The sequence below is a fragment of the Spermophilus citellus genome, assembly GCF_964194105.1.
Source record: "Spermophilus citellus genome assembly, chromosome: 5".
NCBI classification, from domain to species: domain Eukaryota; kingdom Metazoa; phylum Chordata; class Mammalia; order Rodentia; family Sciuridae; genus Spermophilus; species Spermophilus citellus.
This window is the reverse complement of record NC_138186.1, coordinates 13,121,662-13,145,257: the sequence shown is the minus strand read 5'-3', so window position 1 is coordinate 13,145,257 and position 23,596 is coordinate 13,121,662. Positions and strand designations below refer to the sequence as shown.

The window sequence follows — 23,596 nt, the reverse complement described above, 5'->3', positions numbered from 1 at the left end:
CAGAAACTGAACCTGCCAGGAGCTTCGTCTTGGACTTCCAGCCTCCACAACATGAGGAAATCGACGAGCACCCTGGTCTGGGGTATTGTGTTATGCAGTCTGAGATGGCCAAGAGAGGGTCTCAGATTGTTGGGCTTGTTTCCACATCATTAGGTTATGGACAAGGTTTTATTTTTGTAGAACGAGGTTTGCCCCAGGCTCTTAGGATGTTACCTGTACACACTGCTTATGGGGAATTCTGTTAAGAACACCTAGTATAACTTGTGTCAATCACGTCTAGTCCTCCAGGCCCACCCCATGAAACAGGTATTGCACAAAAAATACTCATGAAACAATCATCTTTGTTGTTGAAGTAGGTGCTTTTCAATGAAACCAGTCTCCCTTTAACAGTAAGATTAACTCTAATAACATTGGCATAAATGTGAATTAAATCTCCTTGAAACTAGACATGATTAAACTCAAAAACATTTTCTCTTCTCCCACTTAAACATGAACTATTCCATCTCCATTTTTCATGACATAACCTAACAAGTAAGTTCTTGAAACTTGAACTACGACCTTTAAAAAAAATCCTTTTTTCCCTCTTTGTTCCACAGATGTAGAATATTATAAAGTGACTGTAATCTGTTTTTCACAAAACACACTTCTCATGCTTTAAGCATCTGATATTCTCTGAATTCCATTCATGTATTTGTCATTTAATAGTTCTGTGACTTGGGCAGATTATTTAGCATTTTAAAAAAAAAGGCCAAATAATTTTAGTCTCTGCTTCTTCATGTGTAGTATGGGTTTATGGAGTGGGCTAAGTCCACGCGGCAGAGCTGGCTCATGGTAAGCTGTCGGTAACTGATCACGACCAGCACTACTGTTAGCACTACTACTGGTACAACCAAGACTGCAGCTTCCACATCTATTCTAAACCCATCAGTGGCAATAACTTTCCCTTAAAAGACCATTCTCAGTCCAGATGTCTCCAAAGGACTACCAACTGTTTGCAGTATCATGTCTTAATTCTTTCCAAATGATGACTGAATCAGCTCTTCTTGGATTGCCTGGTGCCTGCCCACTCTGTCTTTATAGCTCATTACTAGAGAATCTCCCTTCCCATTTGTGGGGACAGTCCAGGTGTAAGGCTCCTATCCGGGTATAATTATTAATAGCTTCCCTTTCACTCTCAAGTGGCCTGGTTTGGGTGGTTCTCCTTTCACATTTGCTTGGACTTTCTGTTCTAGGTGGAAAAACCATCACACACAGTTCACTTGTTCTCACCTTCAAGCTATTTCCCTCCCCTGGAATGCTGACCTCATCCCTGCCAAATCCTGAAATTGCCTTCAAAGTCCCACTGAGAACTCACCCTCAGGATGAAACTTTCTCTGCTATTCCTGCCCTCCACACAACCAGAAACCTCTCAGCAATCGTGTAAATAACTCTGTATAACTTTAATTGGCTCTGTTTATAAGCTTCTTCTTGTATCTTTTTTCCCCTCCAGGTATTTTTCTGGGTGTTTATCCAGTCTCCATTAATTTGTAAACTCCCAGAGGGCAAGGCTGGTGTTGCCATAAAGGGGATGTGCAGGTAAGGATGAATAGGGTAGGTGCCTGACTTCTTCATTACTAATCTGTTTAGAGAAAGAGAGAGAAAAGCATCTTTGGTTAGTACTTTGTTAGTGATGATCTGGAGCCTGCTAACCTAATGTAAAAATATATCCAGCTTTTGCTATTGACCAGATAAGCAATGTAAAATCCACAGTTACAAGCTCTCCATAATGTGAGTGGGAAGGTGTGTGGATATTTTGGCCCATAAGGGAATCTATGATGCATGTAAGCCTTGTTATTATAGTTTATACTCTTCAGGGGTACGTCTTTGTCTCTTTCAGGCTGCAGGACTATCTCAAGAAGCAAATAAAATTTACTTTCAAAACTGAGATCTGAAAACTGAACAAATACCATTGTATTGCAAGTTTGTACTATGGAGGGAAACCAATCCAGTTTTGGAGGCCTCCTAATGTGTGTTGTTATAATAATAATAATAATAATAATAATAATTATTATTATTATTATTATAATAGCCACAGACCCAACTCTCCAAGATAGCTGGATAGTTCTTTCAGCCCAGGTAACAAAGGGAATCCTCTGCAAATGTTCTCTTCTCATTGCAGGGGTTACAAGTGGGGATCCTTTACGGTGACCACCTGCTACCCTCGTTTCCAACTAGCATATAAAATGCTGAATATCTGTACATTGCTCTCTGCACAAAGCCTAAGGTATAAACCCATGTAGGCGGTGCGCTAGATAACATCAAAGCCCCAGGCAGGGACCAGAAAGGAGGTGGTGTGGGGCGGGGGGGCAAAAGCAGCCAAGAGCACGAAGCGCCTCCCTCTAGCATTTCCTCTCACGCCCACTTCCAACCTAGGAGGCTTTTGGTTTCTGATTTTGTTGTTTTTAAAATTAAAAGTTAAACCCAGGAAGCTTTGGATCAGACTTTTTGCGTTGCAGTTCGGGTAAGTTTTCCTCTGGGTTCTTTTGTCTGGCGCCTGGCTTGGGAAGAGCCTGGGCGTGGGACAGAGTTGGCAGAGCGTGCAGGGAAGGTTTTGTCGCCGGGTTGCCCAGAGGAGGAGGGGATTCGGCCGGTGGACGGGAAAGCCCAGCGCGCGAGGAGGGCGGAGGGCGGAGGGGAGGGACGGGCAGCGTGACCCGGCGGCCGGCGGGGAGGAACCTCCGGGATCTCCGCGTGGCGGTGGCGGTGGCTGTGGCGCTGCCTGGTCGCGCGCAGGGCGGAGGGCCGGGGCCGCGGGGCCGCGCCAGGGGGGAGCCCGAGCCGGGCGGGGCTGGGCGGCCGCGTGGGAACCCGGGGCCCGGGCCGCGGCCCTGGGGTGGAGTTGTGCTTTCCCTAACCTACTCAGCAAGAAAAATTCGTGTAGAAGTGACATTGCCCTCTCTCCAAGCCCACAGCCCGCCAGCGTTCACACGCCAGTTGGGATGGAACCCGAGAGCAATGGGTCCCCCCCCAGAGCCTGCCTCCCCCACTTTGCAGATAATGGTCACCCACTCCCCCATTGTTCCGGGATTTTCAACATTTATCTCATATATATATTTATCTCCTGGCTCACCCCCCTCCCAGTTTATTTGATATATTTTGAGAACCAAAATATTGAATTTGCCACTAAACAAGCCGAAGCAAGCTACTGTATAACCTAGCTTATTTCCCTGCATTTTGGTGTCTAGGAAGTCAGAATTGTAGGCAAAGAAATTGCAGTTAGAAAATTTGAAAACTTAACTGGGAGAGTTCCGTATTGTATATATTTCCAAAAATAAGTTGAATATTACTCTGCTGCTCGAGAAAACAAATTGAAATGCCAAAATTAATCGATTGTAATTCAAAATTGCCTGCATATTTTATTTGAAAGTTCCTAGCAACGCTAAATCCTAAATAGACATTGTGTTTGTAATGTATTTTTCTGTTGTGTTCGACAACTATTGAGTAAATTATTCATGCAGTTAATATTTCTGACTTCTCTAATGACACAAACTCGACTTATTATAAAGGGACCTTTTTTATCCTTCTAGATTGTTAGCTATACTTTCACATTTAATTGCACGTTTATTTTTTTGACTCCAAAAACCCAGCTGGGGAGTTACATGATGTACTTCTTATGACTGCAATTCATTGGCTAAGCATTTCCTTTCGTAAAAGATGATTATATCACATTGAAAATTAAAAGTTGTACGGTTGGTATAGGCTAGCTGTCATTCTAAATTTTCACTTGGATGATCTTTGCTCCTATAGTCGGCCAAATTTACTCTCTGGTAGGCATATTTTCCCCTTTGCCTAACATTATTTTTGGCTCTTAACTCGCCATTACTGAGTATTCCATTTTTAATCATTCCCATTCTGGGGCTTTGAGCTTTTCTTAGTTAGCTCAAATGAACTAGAGGTTGGATTTCCTCTGGGGAATTTTAGGGGTATGGGTCAGGAAAGACCCAGACATCTTTATGGAAGCCCAAGGGAACAACAACAAAAAAATTAAGTTTGCACAGCTGGCCAGCTGTTTTTTGTGGGTGTATGATCGTTTGCCATTTTTTTCCCTTAAAAGGGGAAAACAGTTTGGTTTTATAAAAGAACCTTCTTTTCTTTTTTTTTTGCATCTAACTTTTTTTTTTTCTTCCCAGTTTGAGGTGGCCCGTTAAACCACTTTCCCCTGCTTTTTAAGGGGACTTGTGGAATTTGTGAGCCCCAAACTACTAATGTTTTTAGGTCTAATCTCGAAAACGACTTTTCTTACCCAGGTCCTGCTCCTCTTATTTCTTTTCCATAATTTTCACTTCTTGCTTCTTCTACTGCTTTCTAGCAGCTGGGGTCAAACTCTGGTTTACAGTAATTACTCCCTCTTCCCCTTTCACTGCTCCCCGGCGGCGACCCAAGAGCTGGGTGGGCTGTCCAGCCCTGCACCCCACTTCTGCCCCTGAGTGCCCTCCCCTGTTAGGACCAAGCGGTCACGCGGGCAGGTAGGGGTTAATTGCGCTCGCAGCTTTGGCTTTGGGAAGCACCAGCGGGCTTTGGGGCGGCCTCTGGAATAACCTTGGCTTTCCTTGCTCTTTTAATAGAACATCCGCCACCAAAAAGTGGTTTCAGTTCAGGGTTAATAATATGTCCCCTTCTACCCTCCAAACCAACACCCCGCCCCCCTTTGGTTTTTTTAAGTTGTTTTTCAAAGTTAATGAGTTTCAAGTTTCACAATGATTTTCCCCTTCCCTCCACGCGTTGCTGAGGAAACCCCCTTGGGGTACCCCCCTCCCTTGTTTCTCCCCCTCCCCCAGTCGGCCCGGGCGAGGGGCGGGGCTGGGAGACCCCATGACGTCACTGGGCCGGCCCACATCCTGCTTTGGAAAGTAAAGAGACGGTAAAGAGAAACTACTGCCCCGCCCGTCCCCGCCCCTCTTCCCGGACCAACCGCCCCCAACTGCGCGACCCGGCCAGGCCTCCCCGGGCCGCGTGACCGGCTGGGCCCGCCCCTCCGCCCCCGCTCGGCGCGAGTCCCCCTTGCAAGCGCGACCCTGGGCTCCCGCCCCTCGCGTCCCTAACCCCGCCCCTCCCCCTCGAGCCGCGCCTTCCGCGGCCCCCCTTAGTCCCTGCGGCGGCCGGGCGGGGCGATCCGCGGGTGGGTGGCGAGGCTGGCGCGGCCCCGGGTCCGCCCCACCGGGGAGACCCGGGGCACGGGCTCCCAGCGAGCGCCGGCCCGGGCGGAGCTGGCGGCCGCGCCCGCCCGGCGGGTGTTCCCCGCCCCTCCCCCCGCGAAGCCCCCGCCTCGGGACGCCCCCTCCCCCGCCTGCGCCCGCGCGTCGCCACCCGCGGCCTCCCCGCCTCCGCCCCCGGGGATCCCCTGCCGCCCCGCCCACCCGCGGGAAAGCCTCGACCTTCGCCTCCCTCCCCCGCGCCGCCCGGCCCGCGCTCCTCCCGCCGTCCCCAAAGACGCCAAACGTGCCCTACTCTGCCCCGGGGGAGAGGTAAAGCCCGAGCCCGCCCACCGCGCCCCGGCTCCGGCCGTCCGCCTGCCCGCCCCTCCGTGGTGCGCGCCCCCGGCCCCGCCGCCGGGTCCCCGGCAGCCCCCTCCCCAGTCGCCGCGATCATGCTGTGGCTCGGGGCGCCGGCGAGCGCCGCCGCCTCCCCCGCCCGGCGCCTGCGGCCCCCGCCGCGCGCCCCGCGCTCCCCTCCGCCCCCCGGCCCGCTCCCCTGTTTAATATTTCAGCGCCGGGTGGTGTGAGCGCCAGTCGCCGGCCTTTACTGTGGCTGCAGCGGGCGGCGGCGGCGGGGAAGGGGACGGAGCCGGGGACGGGGAGAGCAGCCGCAGCTGGAGGAGGTTCTGTTTGTGTTTGGGGTTGTCAAGTGAAGGAGGGATCCCAGGCGCCGCCGCCGCCGACGCGCGGGGGTCGCGGAGATTCCGAGCTGCGGCTGCCGCCATCAGCAGCGCAGCGCCAGGGCCGGCTGCAGCGGCCGGGGCTCGGCCGGGCGTCCTAGCTGCAGGTCGGCGCGGGCTCCGCGGCTGGGGCGCTGCAGCTGGGGGGCGGTGGCGGCGAGGGGGCAGGATCACTTCCCCCCCTCTGGCGGGCGGGGGGTGTGCGGGCGCGTAAGTGTGTGTGTGTATGTGTGTGTTGTGTGCGCGCGTTTGTGCAACCGCCGACCTTGCAGAGGGGATGGCTGCGTGCGGGAGCCACTTGCCACTTCTGGGCGCCCTCACCGCGCGGGAGCAGCCCGAGCTGCGGTCCTGCGATCCCAGCAGGTACGGAGGGACCCTGCCTTTCAGCCGAAGACGCATTTTGCAAGAGGGTGCGGGGTGAGGGAGACCAGGCCTCGGCTTCCCAACCTCCTGGCTTTGTGGCTTTCTTTCCCTTTCGTTCTTTGCTCCAAGTGCCTGTTTACTCCTGGCCACCTGGGTAGTTTCTTTCCGGGTTGGAAGTGCGCGCCTGCAGCTGTTGGGCTGGGGGCTGCAGGTCGGGGCGCAGGTTGGCTCGAGCTCGCCTCGGGGTCGGGCTCGGGAAGGAGTTGCTGGCTGAAGATGGGAGGGGGCGGTGGCGGAGCTGGCGGCGAGGAGGAGTCTCAGGGCTGCTGCGCTCGCCTCTTCTTGTCCTCCTCCTCCTGCTCTCCGCATCCACTCCGGGTTCCTTCCTGGGCTGGCACTTCCATCCCCCCTCCTCCTGGCATGCGAAGCGCTTTGTTCAGTGCAGCGTTGCAGAGGGGTTTTCCCAGGCTCCGCCCTCCGCATTCATTCATGTTTTTTTCTCCTTGCAACTGTCTTTACGGTTTTTGATCGTGTCCTGTTTTTGCTCCATGTAGTATTTATTTTCTCCTGGTAAAGGAACGGTTTATCACCTCTCCTAGTCGCTACACTGCTGCTGTCCTTGCAAATATCCACTCCCCCTAACACAAGGATTTAAACATGGGATGGACAGCTAGGGACAGTGGGTAGGCAGGGAACAGGGTAGCGGAAAGCCCTTACAGATTGGGAAATTGCATGTCTCACATTTATGGGATCACATGATTGGATTACATCGGAGTTCACGCTTTAAAAACTTCGTAATATTGTGACCATTTAGAGGCTTTAAGTTTTAACAAGGAACTGAGCTCAGCATTCCTGCAATTAATTAGGCTTTAATGTATCTAAATTCTCTATTGAATCAGATCCTTCCTGAATCAGAGAGTGGGTGCTTCTTTAGTATACAGAGTTGAGAAATCATATCTTTATAGCTCAATTTAGCCCAGTGCTAAGTGAAATAAATACATAGTATTGGCCATCATATTTCATATTCTTCCTCATGCAGTTAAAAATTACGAGTATTTTTGTACTATGCTAACATATAGATGTATCAGGAGTAAAATATATATCTTAATTGTACCCTATTTTTTATTCTATCTCATAGCTGAAACCATAAGATTCTAAAACCTTATACTTAGATACACTCTTTGCCATCCAGACTTTCTTAAAGAGAATTACTATTTCAGCATTTTTGTGTGACAGGCAAAGCTCTAGTGCTTCTAACAGGCTTCAGAAGCAGATAATATTTTCTTAGTTTTACCGTGAGAAGTCCGATCTTTGAGAGGTTAAGTACTTTGAACAAGGGCACACAAAGGGGTAAAGGCTGGCCTTGAACCCAGGCTGGTTTGACATCAGAATATGTAGTCATGACTTGCTGTGCCATGCATCCTCTTAGGGGAGTGGGCAACCTCTGCCAGTAGCTGTTATTTCCTATTATCTCCACTGAGGAAGTAGGCTCTGAGAATAACTGGGTCATATGATGCCACATTACTTAGTTGCTGATCTTAGGTTACTTAACCTCTCCAAAACTTGGTTGTCTTCTCTATAAAATGGATAAATGATAATAGCTACCTTTTCACTTATTGTTAGGATTAAATTAGGTAATGTGTAGAAAATAAGCAATTGGTAGGTACTCTGTAGGTTTTGTTTGCTTCCTATACAGCAACAGATGGGACCTCAGTTTTGAACAAAGCATTCCTGTTCCATTCTTGCCTGTTTGCTTAGTGAGTAAACATTGCTTCATGTTTAGGGCCAACATAAAAGGTTTTGCTTATCATTTTTATTGCAGGAAGTTAAAACTAAAATTTTTGTGCTGGATCCTTGAGAAAGAGTCTTATGGAGGAGGAGACTGAGGTGGCTGATTTAGGAACATAGATGGTTAGGTTTTAGATAGTTACCATCTAGGCATTCTGTAATGCAGATCACTTTTTAAATATGTGTAAATCAGGTTAGACTAGGTTATGCTGCAGTAACAAGTAACTCCAGAACCCCTCAGTGACTTCAAATAACAAGGGATTTTCTTGATTGTGCTTTATGATCATTTGAGTTAGTGGGACCTCAGCTCTTTTGTTGGATTCATTCTCTGGAGCCGTGTATTTTCAGAGGGGCTGAATGCTGTGGAGGATCTTGCTTTGGTAACTAAAGGCTTCAGTCTGGAAGTAAAAAAGATCTCTCTTCCATTTAAGAGGTCATTGGCTAGATTGGTCAGAGGTTCCAGAGTAACACTGAGAGGCAGAAAGTGTCATCCTCTCATGATCCTAGAATGGGGGACTGATACTGGGGAATAGCCATAATAGTAACTTAGGCTCACTCAATTAACTCAAAACCAGAATGGCCATGATGTGGTGCTTGCTGTCCAATAGGGCAGGTGGACTGCACTCAGCATAACCTCCGTAGCCTGATGCTATCCTCCAGTTGTACCTGGTGATGCTACTTTAAAACACAAAGTAAATTTCTTCACTCTTATCTGATAAAGGTACAGAGATTTTTTTTTTCTCCCTACATTCTTATTTTTTTTTTCCTTCATAGTTAATAAGACCCAGATATGGGCAGAATGACCTGACCTAGGCTTAATTAAAAGTTAGTGGGTAACGTTTTGCAGTGGTGCCTGGCTTGGCTACTTTTTCTGGAGTTAGGTTAATGCTGTGCTAAGCAGGAACTATTAAGTTATCTTTTACTTTGAAGGTAATAACATTTGCTGCTTGTTTTATCTGTTTTTCTTTTTTTTAGCACGTGGATTAATTGATGTACATTGAGTTTATGGAGCCACCTTTTTGTGACCTGCTCTTCCTACAGTTTCTAAGAAGAAGAAGGAGCTCCTGAATCCAAAAAGATGCCTCGAACGAAACAGATTCATCCTAGAAATCTAAGAGGTAAGACTCTGCGTTAGTAGAAGAAAGACTTATACTAAGCCTTGGAAAGAGCATGTCTTTGGTAACCGGGAATGTCAGGTTGTTAAATGCTGACCCAGGTTTACAGCGTTCCTTTGTCCTCAGGAGATACTTAATATCTGTTGAATGAATTAATATAATTTGAGGAAATTGTAGTTTGTAGCCATCTGCAGGGATTGAAGGCTGAGTTTCTTAAGAGGAATCATGTTGGGATTGAGGAGCTGGGAGTGAGTGGTTGATACTCTTTGCCAGCTGGATCACCATGAATTTTATGTTTTTATTTTCATTCCTTCCCCATGCATCCTTAGGGATTTATTTCTGTTCTGCTCTATAAGTGAGGTTAACCAGATAAGAAGTGAAGAGAGTTATAGTTGACATTTACCCTGGCCATCATTCATGAAGCTCAAAACAAACTGACTTAATTTTCCACAAGGAAGCACTGAGTCAAAAATATGTGTATAGAGCTGGGGTGTAGCTCAATGGCAGAGCCTGTGCTCAGCCTGCTTTTGAGGGCTTGGGCTGAGTCACAATACCAGACCCCCCCCCCCCCCAATAAATAAATAAATAACTTTCATACAAAGACAGAAAAATGAGTGTTTTAAATATAAAGAGATACGTTAGTAGGAAAATAAGTATGTTTGATCTGATTATTTAAAAAAATTTGTATTTCAATGTGTTATCAACTAGAAATAGCTGTTATCTTTTATATTTAACATTAACAGATAATATTGCACTTATCTACTAAAGCAAAGAACTATTAAAGCAAATAATCTCAAATAGAATAAAATTTCTAGTGAAATATAGTCATGTATCTATCACTTGATAGGGCTACCTTCTGAGAAACATGTCATTAGGTGATTTCATTGTTGTGCAGATATCAGAGAGAGTACTTACTTGAAGTTAGATGGTCTAGCCTACTGTGCGCCCAGGCTGTAAGGTATAGCCTGTTGCTCGAAGAAGACTACAAATGTGTAGTGTGTTACTTTGTGAATGCTGTAGGCAATTGAAACCCAATGGTAAGTACTTGTGTATCTAAAGGTAGAAAGGGTGGATAAAAATATAGTCAGAGGTTAAAAAGTTGTCCACCTTCTTAGAACACTTTGCAGGAGTGGAGTGTGCAGGGCTGGAAGTTGCTCTGGGGGAGTCGGTGTGAGTGGAGAGTGAATGTGCAGGCCTGGATGTGACTGGAGGACCCGGTGGCCTTTATGCACATCAGGCATGTAGGCTGCACTAAATTCACAAAGTTCTTTATTCAATAGTATCTTTATTTGGATATTAATTCAATAATACCTCACTGTGAGTTTTATTTGGGAACACAGTTTCTTGGCCTTCTTGAGCCTAGGAACAGTATTTGTTTCCTCCCTAAAAAAGTTCTAGAAGCAAGTTCAAATGAGAATCACAAGTACCAGTGTTTAATGAAGTGGGGCTTTAGATTGAGAATATTAAGTATGGTGTTTTGAAGTCCAATTTTAGAGTCCTACGGAGAATGTTGAAAAATGAATGTGCATTTGCTCGTCTTCCTCACTTAGAGTCTGAAATGACTTTATAGGGACTTCCTCTTACTGGAAGCCTAGCTTACTGTTTCTTTTTTACTCTACAAAGTCTTTAAGAAGTTTTTAACATTTTGACTCTTGTAATAACACTTTTCTTCATATTCTTATTGTGTAAGCCTTTTTCTATTATTAATTTTTTACTTTAATTTTTTTTTTTTTTGTTAAAAGCTAAAGACATGCAGCAGCTTAGGCAGCACAGGCGACAGTCACTGGCCTCCGTCTTCCCCTTTCTCCTTCACTCCATGGAGGGCCTGGAGGGCCAAGTGCGGTCCCCTCCTGTGGTAACGGTGCTTCCTCCAGGAACCGCTGGAAGCACCTGCCCAACATTATTTCACAGTTAATGTTTTTTTTTTTTTTTTTAATATGTAGAGGAAAAAACCTCTAAAACAAATGATTTAAAGGATAATCAATACACGAGCCAGTGACAGGTGTTTATCATTAAGTCTCACGCACTGAATGTGGTTGTGCTGTCACTTACACAGCCGGCCGGCCGTGCAGTAGGCTGGTTCAGGCCAATGTCACAGACCCCTGAGTGAGGTTCGTGCTGTGACACTGCGAGGTGATGGGGACTTTTCAGCTCCATTTTCCTCTTATGGTACCCTGTCCTGAAATGTGTTTTCTAGTTGACCGAAATGTCGTTAGGTAGCATGTGACAAAAAAATTCTTGGAGGCCATATGTGCAAGGTAAGAAATAATTTAAAAATCAAATAAATTAATTGAAAATATTCCTTGGAGCAATAAGTCAATGAGTCACCATGAGGTATTGTTTGGAAATGTAGTCAGTTTATTGGCCTCCGTGAGTCTGGGAACAGTCTCTGTTTTCTGCCTAAAAATGTTCTAGAACCAACTTCAAATTGAGAATTATAACAGTGTTTAATGAGGTGGGACTTCGATGGAGAATACTAAGTATGGTATTTCAAAGCCTGATTTTAGAGTCATATGGAAAATGTTGAAAACAATGTGTATTTGCTTGTCTTCCTCACATGGAAACTGAAATAACTTTGGTAGTGACTTCCTCTTTTCTGGACTCAGGGTGCCTGCTGAGATGGCATTTGGAGCCCTGAGCCCTGCTTTTTCGGTTTCTGTCCAGAGAGGGCGCCCTGTTTCAGTTTGCCCCTGGCAGCCTGTGGGCTGGCCGCTGCTGCCCTGGCCAGCACTTGGGAGCTGAGCTGTTGGCTGGCCAAATTAACAGTCAGTCTGACTTACCGTGGCTCAGCTCAGGATTTCTCAGCTTCACAGTGGTGTGAAAGTGATGTGCCAGGGCTGTAGCGTGTGTATGGGCGTGTACTCCCAGCAGGTACTTGTGAGGCTGAGGCAGGAGGATCACTTGAGGCCAGGAGTTTAAGGCCAGCCTGGAGAACTTAGTGAGACTCCTTTTCAGAACAAAAGAAGAAAAGGAAAATTCAGTAAAACCATACTTTGGGCCTGGATGTTCCCCCAGGCCAGTGATAGGCAGTCTGATCCTGTGGAAGTGCTGGGTCACCAGGGGAAACAGCCGGTGCCCCCCTGTGGGCGGTGTTGCTCGCTGGGGCGAGGTGTAGTGGGTGCACTTTCAGCTTTTGATATTTTTAATTTAGGGTAGGATCAATGGGGCATGACCCTGTTGTGGTCCAGGAGCCTCTGTACCTGGTTAATCTGAAGGCATGACTCTTTGGGTCATAAACATTTAAACTCTATTCTCTATAATATTTAAATATCGGTTATGTTTGATTGGAAAACTTGCATCTTTTTGAAAATACAGTAGTTTTAGAGTTTTCAAGGAGGTTTTGAAGTACATTAAATTCTAGCCCATCATCAAGAATCTACAAAGCTGCTGAACTTAGGCAGTTATGAATCCTCAACCACCAAAGAAAGGTGAAGCAGAAGCCCAAAGAGGCGAACTGAAGACAGGTTAGTGCATCCCGGAGAGGATGCTGCTCTGACCGGGCAGTGGGGCAGACTTCCTGGAAGAGGAGGTCTCTGAGCCTCTAGCTCACTCCGTGGGGCTGGATGAGAGTGAAGCTTGGTTACTGCTGGGAAAGGCCGCAGGAGATGAAGGAGAAAGTGCTGAGCTGGGACTCCTTAAAATCTCTGCCAAACTCTGTCCCTGGGAAGAGTGGGGTGGGGGTGGGGTGGGGAAGCCTGAGCTGCTGACATGCACTTTCTGACACATCTCTTGTTCCTCACTGACAGTTGGGCAAGTCAGGTGAGCCTTACCTGAGATCTCCTGCTGGCTTACAGCAGTCAGCGCTCCTACAGTTAAATGTGAAATGCGGGGAGAGTAAATCAGAAATCCAGACCGGGAGCCACAGCCCAGCTTGCCCCCAGGGCTGCCGCCTCTGCGTTGGTGTTTGTGGAACCCATGGCTCCTTAGTGGCCTCCTTGGACCATAGTCTGTGGAGTATTTGTCTTTGCATGGTAATTAAGTCAATATTAAAAACCTGATGCCTTAAAAAAATCTTAGGGATATGTTATGTTTCCATGGCAGTTTTAACTCTCGGGTACAAGCTTTCACTGATTTATTCTCGGTTCTGCAACTGGGGTAGGTGTATCCCTGTGGATGTGCAAAGCCACAAGATAACAGTGTTTTTCTGGAATGGGGATTTTACTAGTGGAAACTGTTTACGTGTGTGTGCACACACACATACATATATTGAAGTATCAGGCAAGAATAAAAAATTGGACCCTGAGATCATTCATGGATGAGGGTGAAGTTGGCGTGGATTTTAAGATCAGGCACGCACAGGGCATGTTGCCCTCAGGATGTGGGGTTTACACATATGCTCTTTGGGGTTCTTTGGTAGGAGAGTTTGAGAAGAATTGGTATGTTCAGGGCAGGAAGTAAATTTGGGGCATAGCTGAGGCTGTTAGGCCCGATGGGTTGTCTCTCCACTTCGCAGGCCTGGGGCACTGTGGATTCATCTCCTCCCTGTGTCCAGGAGGAAACGTCCTCTCTGCCACCATTCCCACTGTGCAGCGCGACTTCACCAAGGACAGGTCAGTGGTGAAACCCAGGATGGGTTTTATCCTTGGTGAAGTTGAAGAACTTTGGAAGACTGGGAGAGAGGCACTTTCTGTTCAGAAGAAAGGCTTAGTGCTGGCCTGTGTTCCCCGGGAAGGGCTGGCACACTCCAGGGCCCCAGTTCCCACGTGGTCTCGGGGAGGTGACCCCGTAGAACCAGCCCATGGGCCTGCAATCCTTCCTTGCCCATTGTTCCTCCTGGGGTGGCACTTGCACCCACTGCCTTCCAGGTTTTTGCTTGGACTCTGGGTTCATGTGCCTTGAAGGCACTGGTGACTTGCAGAGGGTTCTCTGCCTGTCCTCTGGGCCAAGAGCTCTTTTTGTGCTCTGCTCATCATTATTGTGAATATCTTTCAAAGTTTTAGAAAATAGGAAAGAGGTATTACCTATTTTGTTTTGGGATATAAGGTTTTAAAGCCTCATCTACTTGGCAGTCCATGTGGAAAACACAAATATTAAACCTTTTGTAGAACAAATTTTGAGAATTTGATGTGGCTGTTTTTTGGTTTTCATTGGTTGAATATATTTGTCTCTGAATACGCTGCCCAACATGGAAACTTTTCCTCTGAGAGCCAGCCCTGAGAGTAGCACTTGGGGTGATCAGGTCATGGCCACCATCACACAGGGGCTCGGAGAGGTGCCCACCTTATGAGACGGGGTGCAGTGTCTGGAGTTGGCCAGGGAGACTGCGAAGCTTGCCCTGCTTGTTCTCGGACGTAACTGATGACTGGTCATTTGCCATTCCCGGAGCTCAGCATGCGGATCCTGCATTTCTGTGTCTTCTGGAAGGAACCTCTTACTCCTCGCCGTTTCCACTGTTTTCTTACTCTGTGTAGGAGATGTGTTTGCTGAAGATCTCTCCTCATTTTGAATCCTCCCGCTTCTCTTCTCTCTTTGTCCCAATTGCCCCTGCCTCCATAGACAGACAGTGTCGTGGGCCACATGTGCCTTTCTGTACTTGTGATATTGTATTTTAATGATTCCTCACAGATCTGTGATCTTAGCTGGACTATAAATATGCCAGAAGAGACTATTTTGGTCATCTGTGCTCATCAGGGGAATATTTAGATGTGTTAGCTTTTACCAAGATGATTTGTACTCATGAAATTTGTTTATGTTTTTAAACCTTGAATAGGAAATGCTTTTGATGTTTAATAAAAAGTCTATGGTTTAAAAAAAAACTTGTGATAAAACAGAATTTTAATTGCTCGAGCAGATAAACCAAGAAGTTGTTACCAACTTCACGATGAACATTAAGTTTTACCATAGGATTCCTGGAGTTTATCCCTTTGGTACATTTGATTAGAATGAAGGTCGAGTTTGGCCTCGTGGTGTGGTAAGCTAGCTGTGGCCTTGGAGAAGCCTGGAGTGTAGGTTTCCTGTCTGTAGAGTGATGGGAGAGTGTGAAGAGGAGAGAGCATGGCAGCTGCATTCATCCTCAACAGAGCTGACCAGGGGAGGCACTCAGTACAGACAGCTGTTCTTCCTAAAAAACTGGTTTATGTGAAACTCGGGATGTGTGTGCTTCCTAGAGGAAACAGGCTCCCCGTGTCAAACCTTTTACTGCAGTTTATGCCAACAGAGGAGGCGTATCTGTGCTCAGCTTGATTACTGACGTGTACCTTCTTATCCTGACTCTTCCAGGCTTGGGATCTGGAATAGGGAGGTCAGTGCAGAAAGTAATTTTGGAAGGAAAATTCTTAGTAAGCGTGCCACCTCCTTTATTTCCCACTGAAGCTCCTTCAGACCTTGCCCTGTTTGTGGCGGAGTGAAATGGAGTGTTTGTTTCCATCTGGCTGCAGGACGCGGATTATGAGTGCTTTTGTTATATTGAACGATTGGAAGTTATCTGACATCACAGATCCAACGGGATTGAAGTGAAGGGCTCTCTTTAGCTGCTGAGATGGGTCCCATCTCTCTGTCCCCTGCTCTGCCCTGTGAGACAGGAGAAACTCAGGCTGGTTTTCAAGATTAATCTAAGGTGAATGTTTTAATTTGCAGCCAATTTGTGGGCCTACTTTAGTGGTTTTATGAAATCTACCACGTATACCATCTCTTATGTTCACTTGTTAATGTAGGGATTATCCTATTGAGTTTATGAGTAGAATAGTTTTAATATTAATGATTTCTATGTGGAATTCTAGCTGTTCATATGTTCTTCACATTTGAATATTAGGTTGGCAGTTCCAGTGCTGACAATCAGAAATCTTGTAGGAAAACAACCTCATAGCTTATTTAAAAATGACAAGAAATTCTGTGTATGACTGTGGAGAGAAAGGAAAGAAATAAAAATTTAAAAACTAGTCTTTGCTGATGTAGGTGAAAAAGCCACTGATGGTATTAGGAGCTGTCATGTGAATAGCTGACGTGGTGTAGGCAGACTAGGATACAATGTGAGACTAGATTTAACATAGCAAAACCTTTCTGTAGATAATTATTTTCCATCTCATGTTGAGAACTTATTTGATGCTATTAGAATGCTTATTAACATTAGCCAAATGCTTTTTTGAAAGCAAATATAAAATGTAATAATATGATTAACCAGAGTAATGATTTTATTTTAGAACATCTTTGTACAAAATATGTTCTGATGAGGTATAATTTTATCTTATTGGAGAATAGAAAAATACATAATGTGCATAAAAATCTCCTATCATATACAAACATTTTTAAGCTCCACATTTAGAATGCAGTAATTTGAACAAGTCTGGACTAATGTTGGTTCTCATGTTATATACAAAGATATTTTATGAATAAATTAAGTCCTTTATTTTTCATTCACATATTTAATTTCTTTAAAACATTTTTGCAGTATTCTGCATATTAATTAAATATAAATTTTGCATATTATTAATATGCAAATTACAAAAGATGCCACAGATTACTGTTAGTCATTGTTCACTAAGCACTAACACTTTAAAACCAAATAGGGTTCTTTTTTCTCAATGTTCAAGCCATTTTTTCAGAAAGAAGGTCTTTTTGACCAGTAGGCTTTAGGCTGATCTTTCATGATTGTATCAGTTTTGACTTTCTCAATTTTTTTTTCTACGACTTTAAGATGAAAAGTTTTGAGACGTTTCTTTGAAATTTTCTCCTATGAATTTTGCTTAGACAGTATTCTAAGACTGTGCTATTGTGCAGAAGTCTTCAAAAAAAATACAAAGTGATCACAAAATATTGGCAACTCTTTAACTAAAATTACTGTGTAATTAACTTAGACGTCCCTAAGTATGCGGTGGAACTGTGGTAGTCTTCAAGAGTCACTCTGTTTTTTCTGGGGCTTAGGTGTTTCTGTGAGTCCGGATGATTAGAGTATGCATTCAGCCAGACATACTGATGGTTTTGAAGAGTGCTTGCATGTGCTTATCTTCCAATTCTTTCAGATTTGCCAGTGACGAAGAAAGATAAGTGCTTCACAGTTATAGTATCCAAATAAAGTAGGTCAGACATACAATCAGGACAGTGTGTGACAGTCTGAAAATGGGTAAGAAGGGAAAGGAGGTGAGCTGACACACCGGGATCTGGAGGGTGGCTGCCTGTGCTTAGTGGACAGGTGGTGCCTCTCTGGGCGGATCATACAGGTGTCATGGTGGGAATGGGGACCTTGGAGACCTCGTAGTTAACCTCCTCACTACAGATGAGGAATGAATTTCTCTAGAGAGGAATTTAAGTGAGTTGACTTGGAGCAGATCATTTGTTTCTTGTTAAGATGAAGTTTGTGGGGTCTTCCTTCTGGTTTTATTTTTCTTTTCTTTAAGACAGAGTTTGAAATTTCAGCTGTTAGCTGAGATGCTTAGATGTCTCACTGTTGCCCGGGCTGTCCTTGAACCCTTGGGCTCGAGTGATCCTTCTGGTTGGCCTCCCAAGTAGAAGTAGCTCGACTGCAGGAGCATGCCACTGTGCCTGTCTCCAGCTTTTAAACACCCTGTTGCTTCTCATAGTTATGGTTTGCTGTAGGCTAAGGGGAAGGCTGCTCTGTATAGTTTTTGTATGATGTTGAAAAGAGCTTCCTTCCGCCAGTCTGTGTACTAGTATCCAGTCAGAGTGCTTTTAGGTGCTTGCTCACTTCATCATTACAAGCACAGGAGGTAGGTGCTGCTTTAAAGATGTGGGAGTGAAGCACAGAGACTGCTCTCAGCCCGGGGTGCACAGCTGGTGTCCCTGTCTCTGACCTTATGCTTTCCCTGCCATGTTGACAGTAGCAGCTGGTTCCTGATCAGTGAGGGCTTCTAAATGCTCTTTAGTTATCAAATAAAGCTTTATTAAGCATACCTCATAGAGCTGAGGTGACTCAGGAGGTCAGAGTTAGAATGATTTTTTTTTTTCCCTTTTAAGTCTTTGGTTGTTGAAAGTCCCTTTCAGAGTTGTGTTTGTATACATTACTCCAAGTTGGATTTGCTATCCCAAATGGGAATTTCCACGCTCTTTAAAAGATAAAAGACCATTAAATACCCTTGCTTGCATGATCTGCTTGAGTTATATGTGGTGGAAAGTAGAAGTGTCTTACTTAAAATGAAGAACGGCAATACTTAAGAGAGAGTCTTGGCTTAATGGTTGAAATTTCTGACATGAAGTGTTAGTATTTCTGGGGAAACCAATGTGAAAACGTTAACAGTTTTAAAAATATTTATTTTTTAGTTGTAGTTGGACACTACCTTTATTTATTTTTATGTGGTGCTGAGGATCTAACCCAGGCCCTCGCATGTGCTAGGCGAGCAAGCCACCGCTGAGCCACAACCCCAGCCCCAACATTAACATTTTAAGCAGGGTATAGAATATAACATTCTATAATTTGTCCTTGTAATGTGTACAGTAGAATGCAGAAAAAGCCTACTGTTTTTGATGTTCGTGGACTCTTCCGCTTTGCAGGTATAGATGAAGGGCAGAAGAAGAACTACTTTTAGGGGGTCAGATCGGAGTAATTCCATTTTAATTCTAGGAACAGTAACACTGATGGTAGACTATGCTGAGAAACCGAATACCTACCTGCCTTTTTAATGTAGTATGTCTCCAAGCGTAGGAAGAAGCTCCAAGAGTAGTAAACCCAACAAAGATGACTTCAGACTGACGTGGTACACGCAGCACACAATTCCCAAAGGCAAACAGAAAGAAAGCAGTGTCAGTGGGAGAAACCGACAGGGAAAAATACTTCTTGGAGGGGCCAGTTTCTTCTCAATGAAAACCTGAATGAGGAAGAGTTTAGATATGGGTTTGAAAAAAGGAGAGATTGGCAGGGAAAATACGTTGTTTTGAGACTTGGGTAGAAGAGAGAATGGGAGAGTTGGAGTTGTAGAAGGGGTTGCTGATTGTTGGTCCAGTTTGCTTGATTAGAGGGGGTTTCTCAGTGACCTTGATCTTTAAAAAAAAAAAAAAAAGGACCAAAAGAGGAAAGAAAACTTTTTGGATTTGATATGTGGATAACTTTTTAGATTGTTTATGGAAATGATAAGATTACCAAGTGATGTGTTTTAATACTACTAGGTAGGTGCTAAGTACTTAAAACATATAGGAGTCTGTGCACGGTCTATAGCATGCTTTAAAATTAACAAGCAGCCTTGACACAGGGCACGGTGTTTGCTGATATTCAAGGAAGGATGGCAGTTAAAAGAGTGATCTTTTTTTTTTTTATTTTCCTAGTTCATAAAATCATCGTGCATATGACAAAGCCAGCACAAGCACAATATGTCATAACTTTAATTGAGCTGCTTCTTTGTGAACAAGACTTGGGTGGTGGGGGTGTGTGTTGACCTGTAATTTACTGTTCAGTTTTAAAAAGCTGTTATTCTAGGGCAGGGTCAGCAAACTGCAGCCCACTGGGCCAAATCCAGTGTCCACCTGTTTTCCTAAGTGGGTTTACTGGAACACACCCGTGTCCACTTGTTGACTTACTGTCATGGCTATTTTCATGCACCAGCATCAAGGGTCAAGTAGTTGCCTGTGGCTCACAGAGCCTAAAATACTTACCCTTCGAAATAGAGACTTGATTTAACTTATAACCCCCTTTATATTTGGAAATAAATAAGAACGTCACATCTTTCTGTAGAGGAGTGAAATATAGGGGGTCCCACAGCTACTGTTTTAGTAGGGGTGAGTCTATCGATTGCTCAGCAGGACAAAGTCATCGTTGCCTGTATCCAGGGAGAAGTTCCCCTGGCGGTGGGTCCACAGTGGAAGGACGAGGCCTCTTGGAGGAACTAGTCAGTTTGTCCTTGATGTACGCTCTTTCATGGAAAGATAACCTTTTCTCATGACAGCAGTTTGCTGCCTCAGTCATTCTAAGGGGAATGCTTTATTAAGACATAAGGACTTGGAGCAATGCGAGTAGCCCCTCCCCCACCCCATGCAAGTGTGCCCTTTAGTGATGCTTAGTGAATGAACGGAGTTGGGCAGGTGCACCAGCATGGGGCGTGGGCTGTGTCTCCTCCCCGGAGTTCCCTGGGTGGGTGGGTTTGTGGTCAGTCCACATGGCCCTGCTCCAGGCGACTGCTGCTCTGCTTTCTGCCATTTCTGGACTTTGAGTAAGTCACATCTCATGGTGTGCAGGTTTTACATTTAGCTTCTTTCATTTAGAATAGTATGTTGCAGCCATCTACATTTTAGGTTAGGACTTTTGTTACTTTTTATTACTAAGTAACATTCTTTTAGGTGGATATACCACATCTCATCTGTCCACTCAGCAGTGGGTGAACATCTGCAGTCCCTTTAAGGTGCAGTGAGATGGGCAGTTTTCAGAACTCAGTTGGGTCACTTGGTGGACGACGTCATTCTACCTATTATTATACAGAGATTCTGGCTGGTGGAGAGTTATTGTTTGACCTGTTTTTTCCTCTCTTCTTACTTTGAACTTTTTGCTTACAAGGGCCAAGTCTTGCCTCTGTGGACACCTTGCTGTTGGGATTGTCATACCTGGGGTGGCTCTGTTCTGCCATATTCATGTAATTGCTCTTGGTTTCTTCTATTTGGCTATTTCTTTTTTATTCTCTTCAGATTTTTGTTCCTCTGTTCCACCTGCATTGCCTTTTTTATGTTTGGCATTTTTGTGAACTTTTGATTTTTCTTTCTTTTTTCTTTTTTCCTACTGTACTTTTGATTAGTCTCCTTAGTGATTGCTCTGGAAATTGAGACATGCATCAGAATGGACCACTGTCTGTGAGAATGGTGCTGACGGAGCCTGGGCAAGATGGAGGAACTGGCTCCAGAATTCCTTTTCTTCCCCTTCTGTCATGCCATGTTTGGTTCCTATGTGCTTAAATCTAGCTGTGTAGTATTAAGTCACTGCTTATATGATCTGATGTTTTTAAAAAATTGAGAAATGGTATGAGAAAAAATGTTATTAGAGTTTTACTAACTACTGGCATATTGATTCAAGTCTGAACTACCTACATATTGATCATTTGGGCACTCTTTACTTCTTTCTGTGAATTTGTTGTGATCTTGTGTCACTTGGTTCAACTTAAAGGATTTCTTATAGCATTTCTTGTAAGGCAGATCTTCAGGGCAAACATTTTAAAAATTCGTGGAAAGTCTTTATTTCTCCTTCAGTTTTGAAGAATTCTGGGTTCATAGGTGGTGGTGGTTTCTGTCTGCCCCCTGAACGTTCCACCGTCCTCTGGCGCCTGTAGTTTCTGATGAGAGGTTAGCTGTTTATTGTTTCCCCCGCCCTCATGTGTGAGATGAAAGTATTTTGCATGGTGCTTTTAGGTTTGTTTTTTCTTTGTCTTTCTGCAGTTTGAGTGTAATATATTTAGATGTGGATCTCATTGTGCCTATCCTAGTTGGAATTCGGTTGAACTTTATGGATATCCTGAGTACTGTTTTTATTTTTACCAAACTTGGGTATTTGAGGCCATTATTTCTTTAAATGTTCTTTTCCTCCCCCTGTACCCACCCATCTCATATTTAGGTATCAAAGGGTCGTTGTTTTCAGGACCCTCTCCTCAGCTACCAAAATCTACAGATGCTCAAGGCCCCTTATATAAAATTACACACCTTTGCATATTCCCCTGCATACTTTAAGTGGTCTCGTATTTAGAATAGTGCAAACACTGAGCAAATAATTGTCACATTGTATTATTTAGGGAATAATGACAAGAACAGAAGTCTATGTGGGTTCAGTATAGATGCTGCTTTTGAAAAGAACATCTTGGCTATGCAGTTGGTTGACTTCATGGCCACAGAGGTCTGACTCTGGGTGTGTTGGGTGTTTTGTTGGTCTCCGAGGCTGCTCATATTTATTTTTTCTTTCTGTTCCTCATATTGGAAAATTTCCATGGAGCTATCCTCATGTGGGCTGATTCTTGCATCAGCTTAAATTTGATGTTAAGCTCCTCTACTAGATTTTTTCTTTCATTTAGTGTATTTTTTATATCTAGAATTTCCATTTCCATTGGTTTTCATTTTTATGATTTCTGTCTTTTTTATATTGTTATTAATGAATTTGAAGCATGTTCTCATTTTGTAAACATGCATACTCATATTATAGCTACTTTGAAGTTTTAACATATTAAGATGTAACCTAGAGACAATTTCGGTTGTCTGCTTTTGCCCCTGAGTATGAGTCATACTTTCTTGTTTCTCTTCACTGTCTCCACAGTTTTTGTTAAATGTTCTACATTTTAGAGAGTGGATTGTAGCAATTTCTGGAAAATTCTTATTCCCTGGTGAGTTGTTACATTTGTTGTTTTGTGAATTGTCTGGACCAAATTTGGGAAGGCTGTTTCTCTCATCTTGTATGGTGTCTGCTCAAGTTAGTCTCCCTCAGGTTTTTTTTTTTTTGTTGTTGTTGTTGCTTTGTTTTTAAATTTTTTTATTATTAGTTGTTCAAAACATTACATAGCTCTTGACATATCATATTTCATACATTTGATTCAAGTGAGTTATGAACTCCCATTTTTACCCTGTATACAGATTGCAGAATCACATCGGTTACACATCCACGTTTTTACATACTGCCATACTAGTGTCTGTTGTGTTCTGCTGCCCTTCCTATCTTCTACTATCCCCCCTCCCCTCCCCTCCCCTCCCATCTTCTCTCTCTACCCCATCTACTGTAGTTCATTTCTCTCCTTGTTTTTAATTTTAAAGCCTCGTTTCTGATGGGTCATCCTGTAGGGCTTTGTGTTCTGTGGCCAGTTGCTCTTAGGGTGAGAGTGAGTACAGCCTTTGCTCTCCACTGCGTGGCTGTGGGCTGGGGACACTTCCAGATTACAAGCAGTTCTGAGGTCCATTCTGGCTTTTGCATCTTCTTTGTGTGTGCCCATGGTGCTCTGTTAGCAAGGGACGCATGGGTGGTGAGAGCCAGTTCTAGTGTTGTCACACAGGCACCGAGTCTCTGGTCACTGGGATGCTTGGTGGAGTTACTCAAGTGCACTGTGCTGTCTCTCTTCTTGGAGGTCCCTTCCCGGTCAGCACACTGAGTCTTGATTGTCCTCAGCGGGACCTCCACCTCAGGCCGACAGCTCTCTTGCTGGGGGAGTTCTCACTTAGCTGGCCAGGTTCCCTCTCTACTGGGGCTGGCCTGACAGTGGCAGTGGGGTTGGTGGCTTCATAGCCTTTGCCTCTGGGTTGAGCTGTGGTACTGACTTAGCTTGGAGGAGGGCCCAGGAGCAGCCTCAGCCATGGGAAGACACTGCAGGCTGCTGCCGTGCTGCAGTGCCGTCCATGAAGAAGTGCTTCCCAGTTTGTGGGTGGCTTTGGTAGGTTTCCATAGTGTGGAGAGTGGTGGGTTTTGACAGTTCTGTGTGGCTTTGTAGTTGAGTGCTAGGGAGAGGATTTGTGACCTCTGTCCTTTGTCCTTGCTGTATTTCCTGTGAATGAGTACCAAGTGTACCCCTGGGCAGTC

At 44.9% G+C, this 23,596-nt stretch overlaps 1 protein-coding gene across 7 annotated transcripts in view; it reads left to right on the top strand.

The window, feature by feature from the left end:
* Positions 1 to 2,388: 2,388 nt before the first annotated feature.
* Positions 2,389 to 23,596, top strand: part of HIVEP1 (HIVEP zinc finger 1) — a 133,272-nt gene continuing 112,064 nt past the window's right edge. For 2 of the 7 annotated variants that reach the window (XM_081294366.1, XM_081294360.1), the window contains exons 1-2: positions 5,112 to 6,277; positions 9,041 to 9,183. In XM_081294366.1, coding sequence (XP_081150492.1) covers positions 9,144 to 9,183 — 40 coding nt within the window. In that variant the 5' untranslated portion in view covers positions 5,112 to 6,277; positions 9,041 to 9,143. Of the gene's footprint in view, positions 2,501 to 5,111; positions 6,278 to 8,673; positions 8,787 to 9,040; positions 9,184 to 23,596 lie in introns of those variants that run through there. The other 5 variants (XM_081294361.1, XM_081294365.1, XM_081294363.1 and 2 more) reach the window with 5 other exon arrangements.